Source organism: Bombina bombina, chromosome 1 (assembly GCF_027579735.1).
Source record: "Bombina bombina isolate aBomBom1 chromosome 1, aBomBom1.pri, whole genome shotgun sequence".
In the NCBI taxonomy this organism is placed as follows: Eukaryota; Metazoa; Chordata; class Amphibia; order Anura; family Bombinatoridae; genus Bombina; species Bombina bombina.
The window spans coordinates 655,750,094-655,764,414 of record NC_069499.1 but is presented as its reverse complement, the minus strand read 5'-3'; the positions used below and the strand labels follow the sequence as shown (position 1 = coordinate 655,764,414).

Below are 14,321 nucleotides of genomic sequence, written 5' to 3'. Positions count from 1 at the left end.
TACGTGTGTATTGTTTATCCAACTCAATCAGATTTACAATGCCCTTTGGTGATGTAAAACTTTCATAAATACTCCTGTGTATACAATGCAATTTCTAACCAGAACAAACAGTAACATGAGATTAAATTTCATGCAGCCTTGAGACTTGAAATTGTTTCTGTATAAATAAGTAAATGAATTTGAACTTGTAGTAAGCAATGCAATTATTTGTTAATGACGAGACACTGTTATGGTTGCGGTAACACTAATTTAAAATGATCCACCGTGTACCTCCAAAGCAAGATGTTATATTTCAAGAAGTATGTCCTGGGGCGAAGCTTTGAAATAAGCAAAATTAGCATTTAAACCGCAGTACACAACAGGGAGGAAGGTAATCAGCACTTTGTCAATGTATTTGCTTTTTATTGGTTATATTAATATAAAGCCAAAGCTACTGTTACAGACAGCTTTGCTTGATTAGTGAGTTCTCTAGTAAACATGGCAATAATTCTCATTTAGAACCTCACATAGATTTGAGACCGTAGGGAAGTGTTTTTTGAAAGGTCATTTATAAAGTTTGACCCGCAATACACATGCTGTTTGTTTGGTGAGCCCTAAGACTTGTATTTATTTCTGAGTGTAGAATGAATTCAATGCAGACTTTTAACTGTGGAAGGAGTGTTGGAACAAGCTACATTTCACTTTTTAAGCACCAAGGTTGGCTTGGAAGTGATTCCTCAAGGGGAATGTTTTGTGTATACATAGGGTGACCATATTGCCACTTTAAAAAGGGACAGATATGAAAAATACATATGTAAGGGCTATTTTCAAGGTTGTTTAAAGAAATGTTTTGTATAAGAACCCTGCCATGTTTTTTTCATATATGTCCCTTTTTAAAGCAGCAATATGGTCAGCCTATGTATACATGCATAATATAGGTCACCAATTAAAGGGACTCACTGCTTGCTTTTGTGTACAAATTGTGCTTTGTCCTACACTCCCAAGCTAAATCTGAAACCTAGGTTTTCAAAATGCTGCAAACTGCCCTAAATTTTCTGTACTCGTTTACAAAAGGTCTGTATGCAAAACAAATATTTTAAAATTATTTAAAACTGTCAATCTACTAATTTTTGGTAATCAGGAAAATTCTTGAAAACCTTGTTAAATATTTTTTAATTGTATCTTCCTTGACACTCAGTTGCCAATTAGGGATAGCTGTGAAGGACTTTTTGAACAGATCTAGGAAATCATTGTGTAGTTTGTAGCTAACTTAGGAATTTTGCAGGATACTTAAAGGGACAGTGTACTGTAAATTTTTCTTCCTTTTAATTTGTTCCCAATGATCAATTTTACCTGCTGGAGTGTATTCAATTCTTTACAAAATATCCTTTACCTTTATTTTGGCATTTGGCTACTTGTGCCAGTCGTATGCCCACCTATACTGAACATTTCAATAATTAAGTATTGGCTCTAGAAAAGCTATGTAAACATAGCCAGCATAATTACACTCCCAGTGGGGGGATAGAAGAGATAAAAAAATGTTAGATTTCAATTTTTCTCTATAAGTATTGGGCCTTGGTATAAAGATAGAGATAAGATAAGATAAGGAAGCATTTGTGTGTAAAAGATAAAAATAGGGATATCTGACTACTCTGCAAGCTCAACCTATTTTACTGTGTTGTAGTTTCAAAGAATTTACAGCTAGATTACGAGTTTTGCTATATGAGTGAAAAAGCAGCGTTATGGGTTATAACGCTGCTTTTTCACTACCGCTGCTATTACGAGTCTTGTCAAAAAAGCTGTACCGCACACTTTTTTGGCCGTATTGCAAATTAACTTACGCAATTTGCGTAAAGTCTTTTTTCAATGGGACTTCCATAGCGCCAATATTATAAGCTTTTTCTGGGAGGCCAAAAAGTGAGTGGTACAACCTATCCCGCAAGATTCGTAACGCAATCTAAAGTCAGTAGTTATGAGTTTTACACTACAAAGCTGTAGCATAAAACTCATAACTGAAGTGCTAAAAAGTACACTAACACCTGTAAAATACTTATTAACCCCTAAACCGAGGCCCTCCCGCATCGCAAACACTAAAATAAACATATTAACCCCTAAACCGCCGCACTCCCGCATAGCAAACACTAGTTAAATATTATTAACCCCTAACATCGCCGCCACCTACCTATATTTATTAACCCCTAATCTTCCGCCCCCAACGTCGCTGCCACTATACTAAATTTATTAACCCCTAAACCTAAGTCTAACCCTAACACCCCTAACTAAATATAATTAAAATAAATCTAAATAAAACCTTCTGTCATTACCTAAATTATTCCTATTTAAAACTAAATACTTACTTATAAAATAAACCCTAAGCTAGTTACAATATAACTAATAGTTACATTGTATCTAGCTTAGGGTTTATTTTTATTTTACAGGCAAGTTTGTATTTATTTTAACTAGGTAGAATAGTTACTAAATAGTTATTAACTATTTACTAACTACCTAGCTAAAATAAATACAAATTTACCTGTAAAATAAAACCTAACCTGAGTTACACTAACATCTAACCTTACACTACAATTAAATAATTACCTAAATTACAACCCCCCCACTAAATTACACAAACTAAAAAAAGAAATGATCAGATATTTAAACTAATTACACCTAATCTAATAGCCCTATCAAAATAAAAAAGCCCCCCAAAATAAAAAAAAAAACCTAGCCTAAACTAAACTACCAATAGCCCTTAAAAGGGCCTTTTGCGGGGCATTGCCCCAAAGAAATCAGCTCTTTTACCTGTAAAAAAAATAATACAAACAACCCCCCAACAGTAAAACACACCACCCACACAACCAACCCCCCAAATGAAAACCTAACTAAAAAAACCTAAGCTCCCCATTGCCCTGAAAAAGGCATTTGGATGGGCATTGCCCTTAAAAGGGCATTTAGCTCTTTTTCGACTGCCCAAACCCCTAATCTAAAAATAAAACCCACCCAATAAACCCTTAAAAAAGCCTAACACTAACCCCTGAAGATCCACTTACAGTTTTGAAGACCGGACATCCATCCTCAACGAAGCCGGGAGAAGTCCTCAATGAAGCAGCAAAAAGTCCTCAACGAAGCTGGGAGAAGTCTTCATCCAAGCCGGGAGAAGTTGTCCTCCAGATGGGCAGAAGTCTTCATCCAGACGGCATTGTCTATCTTCATCCATCCGGCGCGGAGCGGCTCCATCTTCAAGACATCCGGCACGGAGCATCCTCTTCTATCAAAGTCTTCTTCCCGAATGAAGGTTCCTTTAATTGATGTCATCCAAGATCTTGTCCCTTGAATTCCGATTGGCTGATAGAATTCTATCAGCCAATCGGAATTTAAGGGACACCATCTTGGATGACCGAACCCCTCTTACCGCAAAACTCGTAATCTAGCGAAAGTCTCCTATTTCATATACAAAATAAAACCCTCTAAATGTTCTCATGCATGTCATACTCAATGCAATGTTGTTTTATGGTTTAATAATTCACTTTCAGTACCCTTATAGTATAGTAGGTAGCCCTCTTCTGTATGTTTGTTTTTTGTGTGTGGATTACATAGCCAACTAAAAAGTTATTTACTTTCAATGAGAGTGGGATCTCAGGGGATTTTTAGAGCTAAATTACACAAAAGGGGCAAAATAAATGAAAGTACAAAGAAAATATTAAAGTTATTTTACTATGTAAGACTAACCATTGTGTATTGAAATCTCAAGCTATCTACTATTTATAAACTGCAACATACTATACAGTCATAGCATTTACATTTTCTCTCTTGCCAACAAAAATAACCAAATTAAAATACTCAAGAGAGTTTACTAGGGGTATATCACTACACAGCAAAACATTGTAATTTGTTCTTAAACATACTAATAGTTTTAAATGTTTTTAAAACTGTAATTTTCAATTTTGTGCTTGGTTTCCTTAAAGGGGCGTTAAAACTAAATACATTTGTGCGCCTTTCTCTAAATATGGATGCCAACATTTTGGATCTTAGGTTTCACTGCAAGTATCTGAAGGACAGTTGCTGCACATGTGCAAATAGGCCAGCACTGGTATGCAATATAAGCTAGATTTTAGCATGGTGGTACCTATGAGGCAGAGGATAACCTTAGTACTATACTTATTAAATGTATTTAGGACTAGATTACAAGTAGAGTGCTAAATTATCGTGCTCCCGCAAACAGACAAATTTGCCCATTTGAGGTAGCGTGATAATTAACCAGCCATTACAAGTGGCTGGTAATTGCTACCCAGAGCTCGCGGTAGCAATTAGCGCTTATAAAATTAACCAATAGAGGTCATTATAGTTTTTTATTTAAAATAACTGCAGTAGGCAGTTTTGGGGTTTTAAAGTTGGTTGGAGTGGGGTGTAAGAAAAAAAAAAGGGCACTGAAAAGTGCCTTTGCATTGCGGACTTTGGAAACTGTGTATTCCCATAGAATGCAATGTAAATATATATGTATATGAATATATACATATATATGTATGTGTTAATATGTGTCTATATTACACATATATATATATATATATATATATATATATATATATATATATATATATATATATATATACAGTATATAACTTGCAATACCAGCACACATTGTAATACCAGCACTCAACTTGTAATCTAGGCCTTAGTGTTTAAATGGACATTAAATACTAAGGACTAGATTACAAGTGGCATGGTATTTATTTTTATTTTTTTGTGCGATTGCGAAAACTCTGCTAGAGTTAAGCTTTTTGCACTAGTTGGGTTGCGTTCGTATTACAAGTTTAAAAAAACGTATTTCACACTAGTGTAAAGCTGAATAACGCAAAAAAACCTAACTTAAGTTTTAACGTGCCTTTGCATGAATTCCACCATAGAAATCGATAGAGAAAAAAAAGTGTGGGAAAAAACTGGGATTGCATTTTCGCATTCCCTAAAGAATTCAATGGAGAAAAAAAACACCCATTGCGCAAACAACATGGATATTCACATTAGCAAATGTGAAATATTTACAGTAAATACAGAGGGTATATTTTTTTATGTGCGAGCAGACATGACACGATATAGCGTATCATGTCCGCTGCACATTGATAAATGCCGACAGCATACGCTGTTGGTATTTATCATTGCAGCAGCAGTTCTTGTGAGCTGCTGGTGCAATGCTGCCCCCTGCAGATTTGTGGCCAATCAGCTGCTAGTAGGGGGTGTCAGTCAACCCGATCGTATTCGATCGGGTTGATTTCTGTCTGCTGCCTCAGAGCAGGCGGACAAGTTATGGAGCAGAGGTCTTTAAGTTATGGAGCAGCTGCCCGAAGGCTCGCCAGAAACAAGGGACATCCATACGGAGCTTGATAAATTGGCCCCATAGTCTCTATTAAATATGAATATTGCATAAATATGTTTTCATCTACCTAATGCCAAAGGGCTCTATGCACTTATATATTTGTCTTTATGTGTTTACTTATATATTAATGTCTTTATATGTGTACTGCAAATACATATACAGTATACACATATAAAGACATTAATATATATGTACATATATATATATACAGTATATATATATACAGTATACACATATAAAGACATTAATATATATGTACATATATATATATACAGTATATATATACAGTATATATATATATATATATATATATATATATTTCTCTTGTTAAGTGTATCCAGTCCACGGATCATCCATTACTTATGGGATATTAACTACTCCCCAACAGGAAGTGCAAGAGGATTCACCCAGCAGAGCTGCTATATAGCTCCTCCCCTAACTGCCATTACCAGTCATTCTCTTGCACCCAACGAATAGATAGGATGTGTGAGAGGACTGTGGTGATTATACTTAGTTTCATACCTTCAATCAAAAGTTTGTTATTTTATAATAGCACCGGAGTGTGTTATTCCTTCTCTGGTAGAATTTGAAGAAGAATCTACCTGAGTTTTTCTATGATTTTAGCCGGAGTAGTTAAGATCATATTGCTGTTTCTCGGCCATCTGAGGAGAGGTAAACTTCAGATCAGGGGACAGCGGGCAGATTAATCTGCAAAGAGGTATGTAGCAGCTTATTATTTTCTGACAATGGAATTGATGAGAAAATTCTGCCATACCGATATAATGTAAACTCAGCCTTAAATGCAGTAGCAGCAACTGGTATCAGGCTGTCATGTATGTATATTTTACACTTCAGTATTCTGGGGAATGGCACTTCACTGGAATTATACTGTATGCATAAAACTTTAGCCTAATTTGCAGGGACTAGCAACAGGCTTTTTAATAACACTCAATTTATTAATGTTAAACGTTTTTTGCTGGCATGTAAAATCGTTTAATTTTCTGAGGTACTGGGTGAAAAAATGTTTTGGGCACTATTTTTTTCCACTTGGCAGTCGTTTTATTTAATTTATGACAGTTTACTGATCTCTCTCACTGTTATGTGTGAGAGGGAGGGGCCTTTTTTGGTGCTTTTGCTACGCATCAAAAAATTCAGTCAGAAGTTTATTGTCTTCCCTGCATGATCCGGTTCATCTCTACAGAACTCAGGGGTCTTCAAAACTTGTTTTGAGGGAGGTAATCACTCACAGCAGAGCTGTGAGATTGTAGTTGACTGTGATAAAAAAAACGTTTATTTCTGTATTTTTTTTTTTTTTTTTTTTCTGCTATCAGGGTTAGTTATTTTTTGCTAATGGGAGCAATCCTTTGCTAAAATTGTGTTTTTTACAAAGATTTGATGCTATAACTTTTCAGTTTATTAATTTTCAACTGTCATAACTTTTTCTGTGCTTCTTATAGGCACAGTACGTTTTCATATTATAGTAAATTACTTGAAAAGTATTTCCAAGTTGCTAGTTTATTTGCTAGTGTGTTAAACATGTCTGATTCAGAGGAAGATATCTGTGCTATATGTGCTAAAGCCAAAGTGGAGCCCAATAGAAATTTATGTACTAACTGTATTGATGCTACTTTAAATAAAAGTCAATCTGTACAAATTGAACATATTTCACCAAACAACGAGGGGAGAGTTATGCCGACTAACTTGCCTCACGTGTCAGTACCTGCATCTCCCGCTCGGGAGGTGCGTGATATTGTAGCGCCGAGTACATCTGGGCGGCCATTACAAATCACATTACAGGATATGGCTACTGTTATGACTGAAGTTTTGGCTAAATTACCAGAACTAAGAGGTAAGCGTGATCACTCTGGGGTGAGAACAGAGTGCGCTGATAATATTAGGGCCATGTCAGACACTGCGTCACAATTTGCAGAACATGAGGACGGAGAGCTTCATTCTGCGGGTGACGGTTCTGATCCAAACAAACTGGATTCAGATATTTCAAATTTTAAATTTAAGCTGGAAAACCTCCGTGTATTACTAGGGGAGGTGTTAGCGGCTCTGAATGATTGTAACACAGTTGCAATACCAGAGAAAATGTGTAGGTTGGATAAATATTTTGCGGTACCGGCGAGTACTGACGTTTTTCCTATACCTAAGAGACTTACTGAAATTGTTACTAAGGAGTGGGATAGACCCGGTGTGCCGTTCTCACCCCCTCCGATATTTAGAAAGATGTTTCCAATAGACGCCACCACACGGGACTTATGGCAAACGGTCCCTAAGGTGGAGGGAGCAGTTTCTACTTTAGCTAAGCGTACCACTATCCCGGTGGAGGATAGCTGTGCCTTTTCAGATCCAATGGATAAAAAGTTAGAGGGTTACCTTAAGAAAATGTTTGTTCAACAAGGTTTTATATTGCAACCTCTTGCATGCATTGCGCCTGTCACGGCTGCAGCAGCATTTTGGTTTGAGTCTCTGGAAGAGACACTTGAATCGGCTCCATTAGATGAGATTACACACAAGCTTAAAGCCCTTAAGTTAGCTAACTCATTTATTTCAGATGCCGTAGTACATTTAACTAAACTTACGGCTAAGAATTCCGGATTCGCCATTCAGGCACGCAGAGCACTGTGGCTAAAATCCTGGTCAGCTGACGTTACTTCTAAATCTAAATTGCTTAATATACCTTTCAAAGGGCAGACCTTATTCGGGCCCGGGTTGAAAGAAATTATCGCTGACATTACAGGAGGTAAAGGCCATGCCCTGCCTCAAGACAGAGCCAAACCTAAGGCTAAACAGTCTAATTTTCGTTCCTTTCGTAATTTCAAAGCAGGAGCAGCATCAACTTCCTCTGCACCAAAACAGGAAGGAGCTGTTGCTCGCTACAGACAAGGCTGGAGACCTAACCAGTCCTGGAACAAGGGCAAGCAGGCCAGGAAACCTGCTGCTGCCCCTAAGACAGCATGAATCGAGGGCCCCCGATCCGGGAACGGATCTAGTGGGGGGCAGACTTTCTCTCTTCGCCCAGGCTTGGGCAAGAGATGTCCAGGATCCCTGGGCATTAGAGATCATATCTCAGGGATACCTTCTAGACTTCAAATTCTCTCCCCCAAGAGGGAGATTTCATCTGTCAAGGTTGTCAACAAACCAAATAAAGAAAGAGGCGTTTCTACGCTGCGTACAAGATCTTTTATTAATGGGAGTGATCCATCCGGTTCCGCGGTCGGAACAAGGACAAGGGTTTTACTCAAATCTGTTTGTGGTTCCCAAAAAAGAGGGAACTTTCAGGCCAATCTTGGATTTAAAGATCCTAAACAAATTCCTAAGAGTTCCATCGTTCAAATGGAAACTATTCGGACAATTTTACCCATGATCCAAAAGGGTCAGTACATGACCACAGTGGATTTAAAGGATGCTTACCTTCACATACCGATTCACAAAGATCATTACCGGTATCTAAGGTTTGCCTTTCTAGACAGGCATTACCAGTTTGTAGCTCTTCCATTCGGATTGGCTACGGCTCCGAGAATCTTCACAAAGGTTCTGGGTGCTCTTCTGGCGGTACTAAGACCGCGAGGAATTGCGGTAGCTCCGTACCTAGACGACATTCTGATACAAGCTTCAAGCTTTCAAACTGCCAAGTCTCATACAGAGTTAGTACTGGCATTTCTAAGGTCGCATGGATGGAAGGTGAACGAAAAGAAGAGTTCTCTCTTTCCACTCACAAGAGTTCCCTTCTTGGGGACTCTTATAGATTCTGTAGAAATGAAGATTTACCTGACAGAAGACAGGTTAACAAAGCTTCAAAATGCATGCCGTGTCCTTCATTCCATTCAACACCCATCAGTAGCTCAATGCATGGAGGTGATCGGCTTAATGGTAGCAGCAATGGACATAGTACCCTTTGCACGTCTAACAGACCGCTGCAATTGTGCATGCTAAGTCAGTGGAATGGGGATTACTCAGACTTGTCCCCTACTCTGAATCTGGATCAAGAGACCAGAAATTCTCTTCTATGGTGGCTTTCTCGGCCACATCTGTCCAGGGGGATGCCATTCAGCAGGCCGGACTGGACAATTGTAACAACAGATGCCAGCCTACTAGGTTGGGGTGCTGTCTGGAATTCTCTGAAGACTCAGGGACAATGGAATCAGGAGGAGAGTCTCCTACCAATAAACATTCTGGAATTGAGAGCAGTTCTCAATGCCCTTCTGGCTTGGCCCCAGTTAACAACTCGGGGGTTCATCAGGTTTCAGTCGGACAACATCACGACTGTAGCTTACATCAACCATCAGGGAGGGACAAGAAGCTCCCTAGCAATGATGGAAGTATCAAAGATAATTCGCTGGGCAGAGTCTCACTCTTGCCACCTGTCAGCAATCCACATCCCGGGAGTGGAGAACTGGGAGGCGGATTTCTTAAGTCATCAGACTTTTCATCCGGGGGAGTGGGAACTTCATCCGGAGGTCTTTGCCCAAATACTTCGACGTTGGGGCAAACCAGAGATAGATCTCATGGCGTCTCGACAGAACGCCAAGCTTCCTCGTTACGGGTCCAGATCCAGGGATCCGGGAGCGGTTCTGATAGATGCTTTGACAGCACCTTGGACCTTCGGGATGGCTTATGTGTTTCCACCCTTCCCGATGCTTCCTCGATTGATTGCCAGAATCAAACAGGAGAGAGCATCAGTGATTCTAATAGCGCCTGCATGGCCACGCAGGACTTGGTATGCAGATCTAGTGGACATGTCATCCTGTCCACCTTGGTCGCTACCTCTGAAACAGGACCTTCTGATCCAGGGTCCCTTCAAACATCAAAATCTAATTTCTCTGAAGCTGACTGCTTGGAAATTGAACGCTTGATTTTATCAAAACGTGGTTTTTCTGAGTCAGTTATTGATACCTTAATACAGGCTAGGAAGCCTGTTACCAGAAAGATTTACCATAAGATATGGCGCAAATACTTATATTGGTGCGAATCCAAGAGTTACTCATGGAGTAAGGTTAGGATTCCGAGGATATTGTCTTTTCTACAAGAAGGTTTAGAAAAGGGTTTATCCGCTAGTTCCTTAAAGGGACAGATTTCAGCTCTGTCCATTCTTTTACACAAACGTCTGTCAGAAGTTCCGGACGTTCAAGCTTTTTGTCAGGCTTTAGCTAGGATCAAGCCTGTGTTTAAAACTGTTGCTCCACCATGGAGTTTGAACTTAGTTCTTAATGTTTTACAGGGGGTTCCGTTTGAACCCCTTCATTCCATTGATATCAAGTTGTTATCTTGGAAAGTTCTGTTTTTAATGGCGATTTCCTCGGCTCGAAGAGTCTCTGAGTTATCTGCCTTACATTGTGATTCTCCTTATCTGATTTTTCATTCAGACAAGGTAGTTCTGCGTACTAAACCTGGGTTCCTACCTAAGGTGGTCACTAACAGGAATATCAATCAAGAGATTGTGGTTACATCTTTGTGTCCTAATCCTTCTTCGAAAAAGGAACGTCTGCTACACAATCTAGATGTAGTCCGTGCCCTGAAATTTTATCTACAGGCAACTAAGGATTTTCGACAAACGTCTTCCCTGTTTGTCGTTTCTTCTGGTCAGAGGAGAGGTCAAAAAGCTTCGGCTACCTCTCTCTCCTTTTGGCTTCGTAGCATAATACGGTTAGCCTATGAGACTGCTGGACAGCAGCCTCCTGAAAGAATTACAGCACATTCTACTAGAGCTGTGGCTTCCACTTGGGCCTTTAAGAATGAGGCTTCTGTTGAACAGATTTGCAAGGCTGCAACTTGGTCTTCTCTTCATACTTTTTCCAAATTTTACAAATTTGACACTTTTGCTTCTTCGGAGGCTGTTTTTGGGAGAAAGGTTCTTCAGGCAGTGGTTCCTTCCGTATAAAGAGCCTGCCTGTCCCTCCCGTCATCCGTGTACTTTAGCTTTGGTATTGGTATCCCATAAGTAATGGATGATCCGTGGACTGGATACACTTAACAAGAGAAAACATAATTTATGCTTACCTGATAAATTTATTTCTCTTGTAGTGTATCCAGTCCACGGCCCGCCCTGTCACTTTAAGGCAGGTAATTTTTCCATTAAACTACAGTCACCACTGTACCCTATGGTTTTCCTTTCTCTGCATGTTTTCGGTCGAATGACTGGTAATGGCAGTTAGGGGAGGAGCTATATAGCAGCTCTGCTGGGTGAATCCTCTTGCACTTCCTGTTGGGGAGTAGTTAATATCCCATAAGTAATGGATGATCCGTGGACTGGATACACTACAAGAGAAATAAATTTATCAGGTAAGCATAAATTATGTTTTACATCTTTAGCAATGTATAAGTTTGTGTCTCAATGTTAAAGCCCTTTGCCTGACTTTTTTTTCTCTAAAACCCGAGATCTTTGAGCCCTTATAACTTTTGTCTGCAATATTTTTATAAAATATGTCTTATTAGACAGTGTTATTATGAGTGTAAGTGTACTTTGCAATGTATTTTTTAAATGTTTTGTGCAATTTTTTTGTTTTGAAAAACAGTTAACCACAGCTCTGAGATTGTGGTAAGGATTGAAGCACAAATGGGGATTGCGATTTCGCTCAACTTGAAATATCAACGCAATGAAAAAGGCTCATGAAAAAACCATATCGCTTGCGCAAAAACGTTTTTGCCTCACTTGTAATCTAGCCCTAAATAATTTTTATTAGTATAGTTTTGAGGGTATTCCCTTTAGTCATGAGTGCCTCTGTGTTAAAATCTGGCTTTCACTACATTCCAGTGCTGATGTGTTTTAACATGTGCAGCAACTTACCTTCAGATACCTGCAGTGCAACCTAGGTTCCAAGATGGCGACACCAAGAATTAGAGATAGGTGTATGAAATGTGTTTAGTGCTTAATGTCCCTTTTAGTGTTTCTTTTTGCATTATGTGGCCTAGGTTTGCTTTTTTATTTCCTTTGTTACCCAGATAGGAGTTTATAGAAGAGATCCCACCTTGTGTATACCAAGCAAAACACATTCTTAACTGAATAGTTGAAGTCATAACACTGGAGCATGTCCAATTACCACAACAAGTAGACCTGTTGTGATTCCCTTGCTGTTATTGTTTACAGGCAAGGGAACTGCATGAAGTAGGTCTGCCTCCAACTTATATAAAACGTTCTTTAAATTTGAAGAAAAATAAAGTTTTGTTGAGCATTTTCAAATGCAAACTCTATTTTTACTTGATAGATTCTGTTTACAGTAATATTTTGTAAGAGTTAATAGTTTTTTTTTATTTATTTAGTATTAAATTGGTTAATTCTACTGACTACTGTTATTTCTTCTGCTTCCTTTGCACGGCACCAAACCTGATTTATTATATCAGAAACAGAGATACAAGACACAGGTAAGTGAATCACTGGCACAATTATTTATAACTTTATTGATTTAGGGTAGAAAAAATGCAATGAAATATATTACAAATCTGGACAAGATTTAGGAAAGGTTTACATAAACAAGATGCTATGCACAAAGGACTCTAAATCAAATACACTTTTATTGCCTTGCTCTAAATGTGATATTAAAAGAACATGCTTGCTTCCATTAATCAATCACCAAGATTTATGATTTATCCTCTAGTTGTATTCTTTTTTTTTCAAAACAGAGTTTGTTTTGCATTCTGTAGAAGACATTTCAAATTTAATGGGATTGTGAGACGAAACCAGAAGTTTATGTCACAGTACCTGCAGTTATGATTCAATATATAAAGAAAGATACGGTTAAATAGGAAACTTCTAATGTGTTTGAATTTGTAGATTATGCACAAACTGTATAGTTTCTTCTATATTTCAGCACCTTTTATTGTGAAAGGCTGTGAAACAATACAGTGCTCAAGTAATTAAGGAATAGGCATGCGTTTCAAATAGAACAATGAACTAGACTAAAATATTATTAAGAAGTCAATTAAAAGTCACAATAAAATGCTGAAAATAGTCCCAATGCAATTTGGCTTTGAAGTGGTTGCTGCTACGATCCAACATGCAGGTTCTCGGTCTGCTCACCCCAAAGTAGGCTGACCATATTGCCGCTTTAAAAAGGGACACATATGAAAAATACATATGGCAGGGCTGTTTAAAGAAATGGTTTTATATAAGAACCCTCACATATGTATTTTTCATATGTGTTCCTTCTTAAAGCGGCAATATGGTCAGCCTACCCCAAAGTCAAGGTAGTTTAATAAAAAATCCAAAAAAGGAGCAACCAAATCTGCACTTATCAGAAGCAAATTAAATAAAGTCCTCCAATTGATCTTAAATTTCAATATGTGCCGGTTTTAGTGTCTCTTGTAACAGCAAAGTTCCAATTAGTATAGCTTTACAATATCTTAGTCGGAACATTGGTATTACAACAGACACCAAGATCTGCATATATTGATCTTCTGGACCCAATGGGAGGAATTTATTGAGATGCTTTATCTAATTAGTTTAAAGTAAGTGCAGAGATTATTGTGGTGTTAACAGCAGTGATATGTGGGTTAAGATGACTTTTTTTCTGTAGATATAATATCCAAATAGAGATCCAGACAGTCTATCATCTCAGTCAGCAGTGCAAGAAGCAAGAAATGAATTTGTCGATAGGCCAATAGAAGTAGACATAAGGAAATGCCCCCTTACTGAACATGTTAGTTAATATTTGATCCTAGTAGGTTAATATTAAAAAGTATTCTGTCTATATATAATAACTGATGTGTAGCTTTAAAGGGACATTCTATTGTACTAATAAAATTATCTAATTCATGAAAGTATTTTATTTGTTTTAAAGACACACATCAGACTGCTTCTATATTCTTTATTGGCAGGACACAACCTGTGATTGGTAGATATAAACATATTCCACTGGTGATTTGTTCACTGACCATGCCCTTTTCAGGAGCAGCAATTCATTACTCCTGGGAGCAAAACCTATCCAACCAGTTTAAACAGAAAAACACTATTAAAGCCTATGGGGATTTT

General features: G+C 38.1%; 1 protein-coding gene across 6 annotated transcripts in view; it reads left to right on the top strand.

The window, feature by feature from the left end:
* TENM1 (teneurin transmembrane protein 1) overlaps positions 1-14,321 on the top strand; it is a 1,037,319-nt gene that overhangs the window by 769,744 nt on the left and 253,254 nt on the right. For 5 of the 6 annotated variants that reach the window (XM_053699127.1, XM_053699121.1, XM_053699124.1 and 2 more), the window contains one exon: positions 12,695-12,715. The exons of the other annotated variant lie outside the window; for it this stretch is intronic. In XM_053699127.1, coding sequence (XP_053555102.1) covers positions 12,695-12,715 — 21 coding nt within the window. The remainder of the gene's footprint in view (positions 1-12,694; positions 12,716-14,321) is intronic. 6 annotated transcript variants of the gene reach the window in all.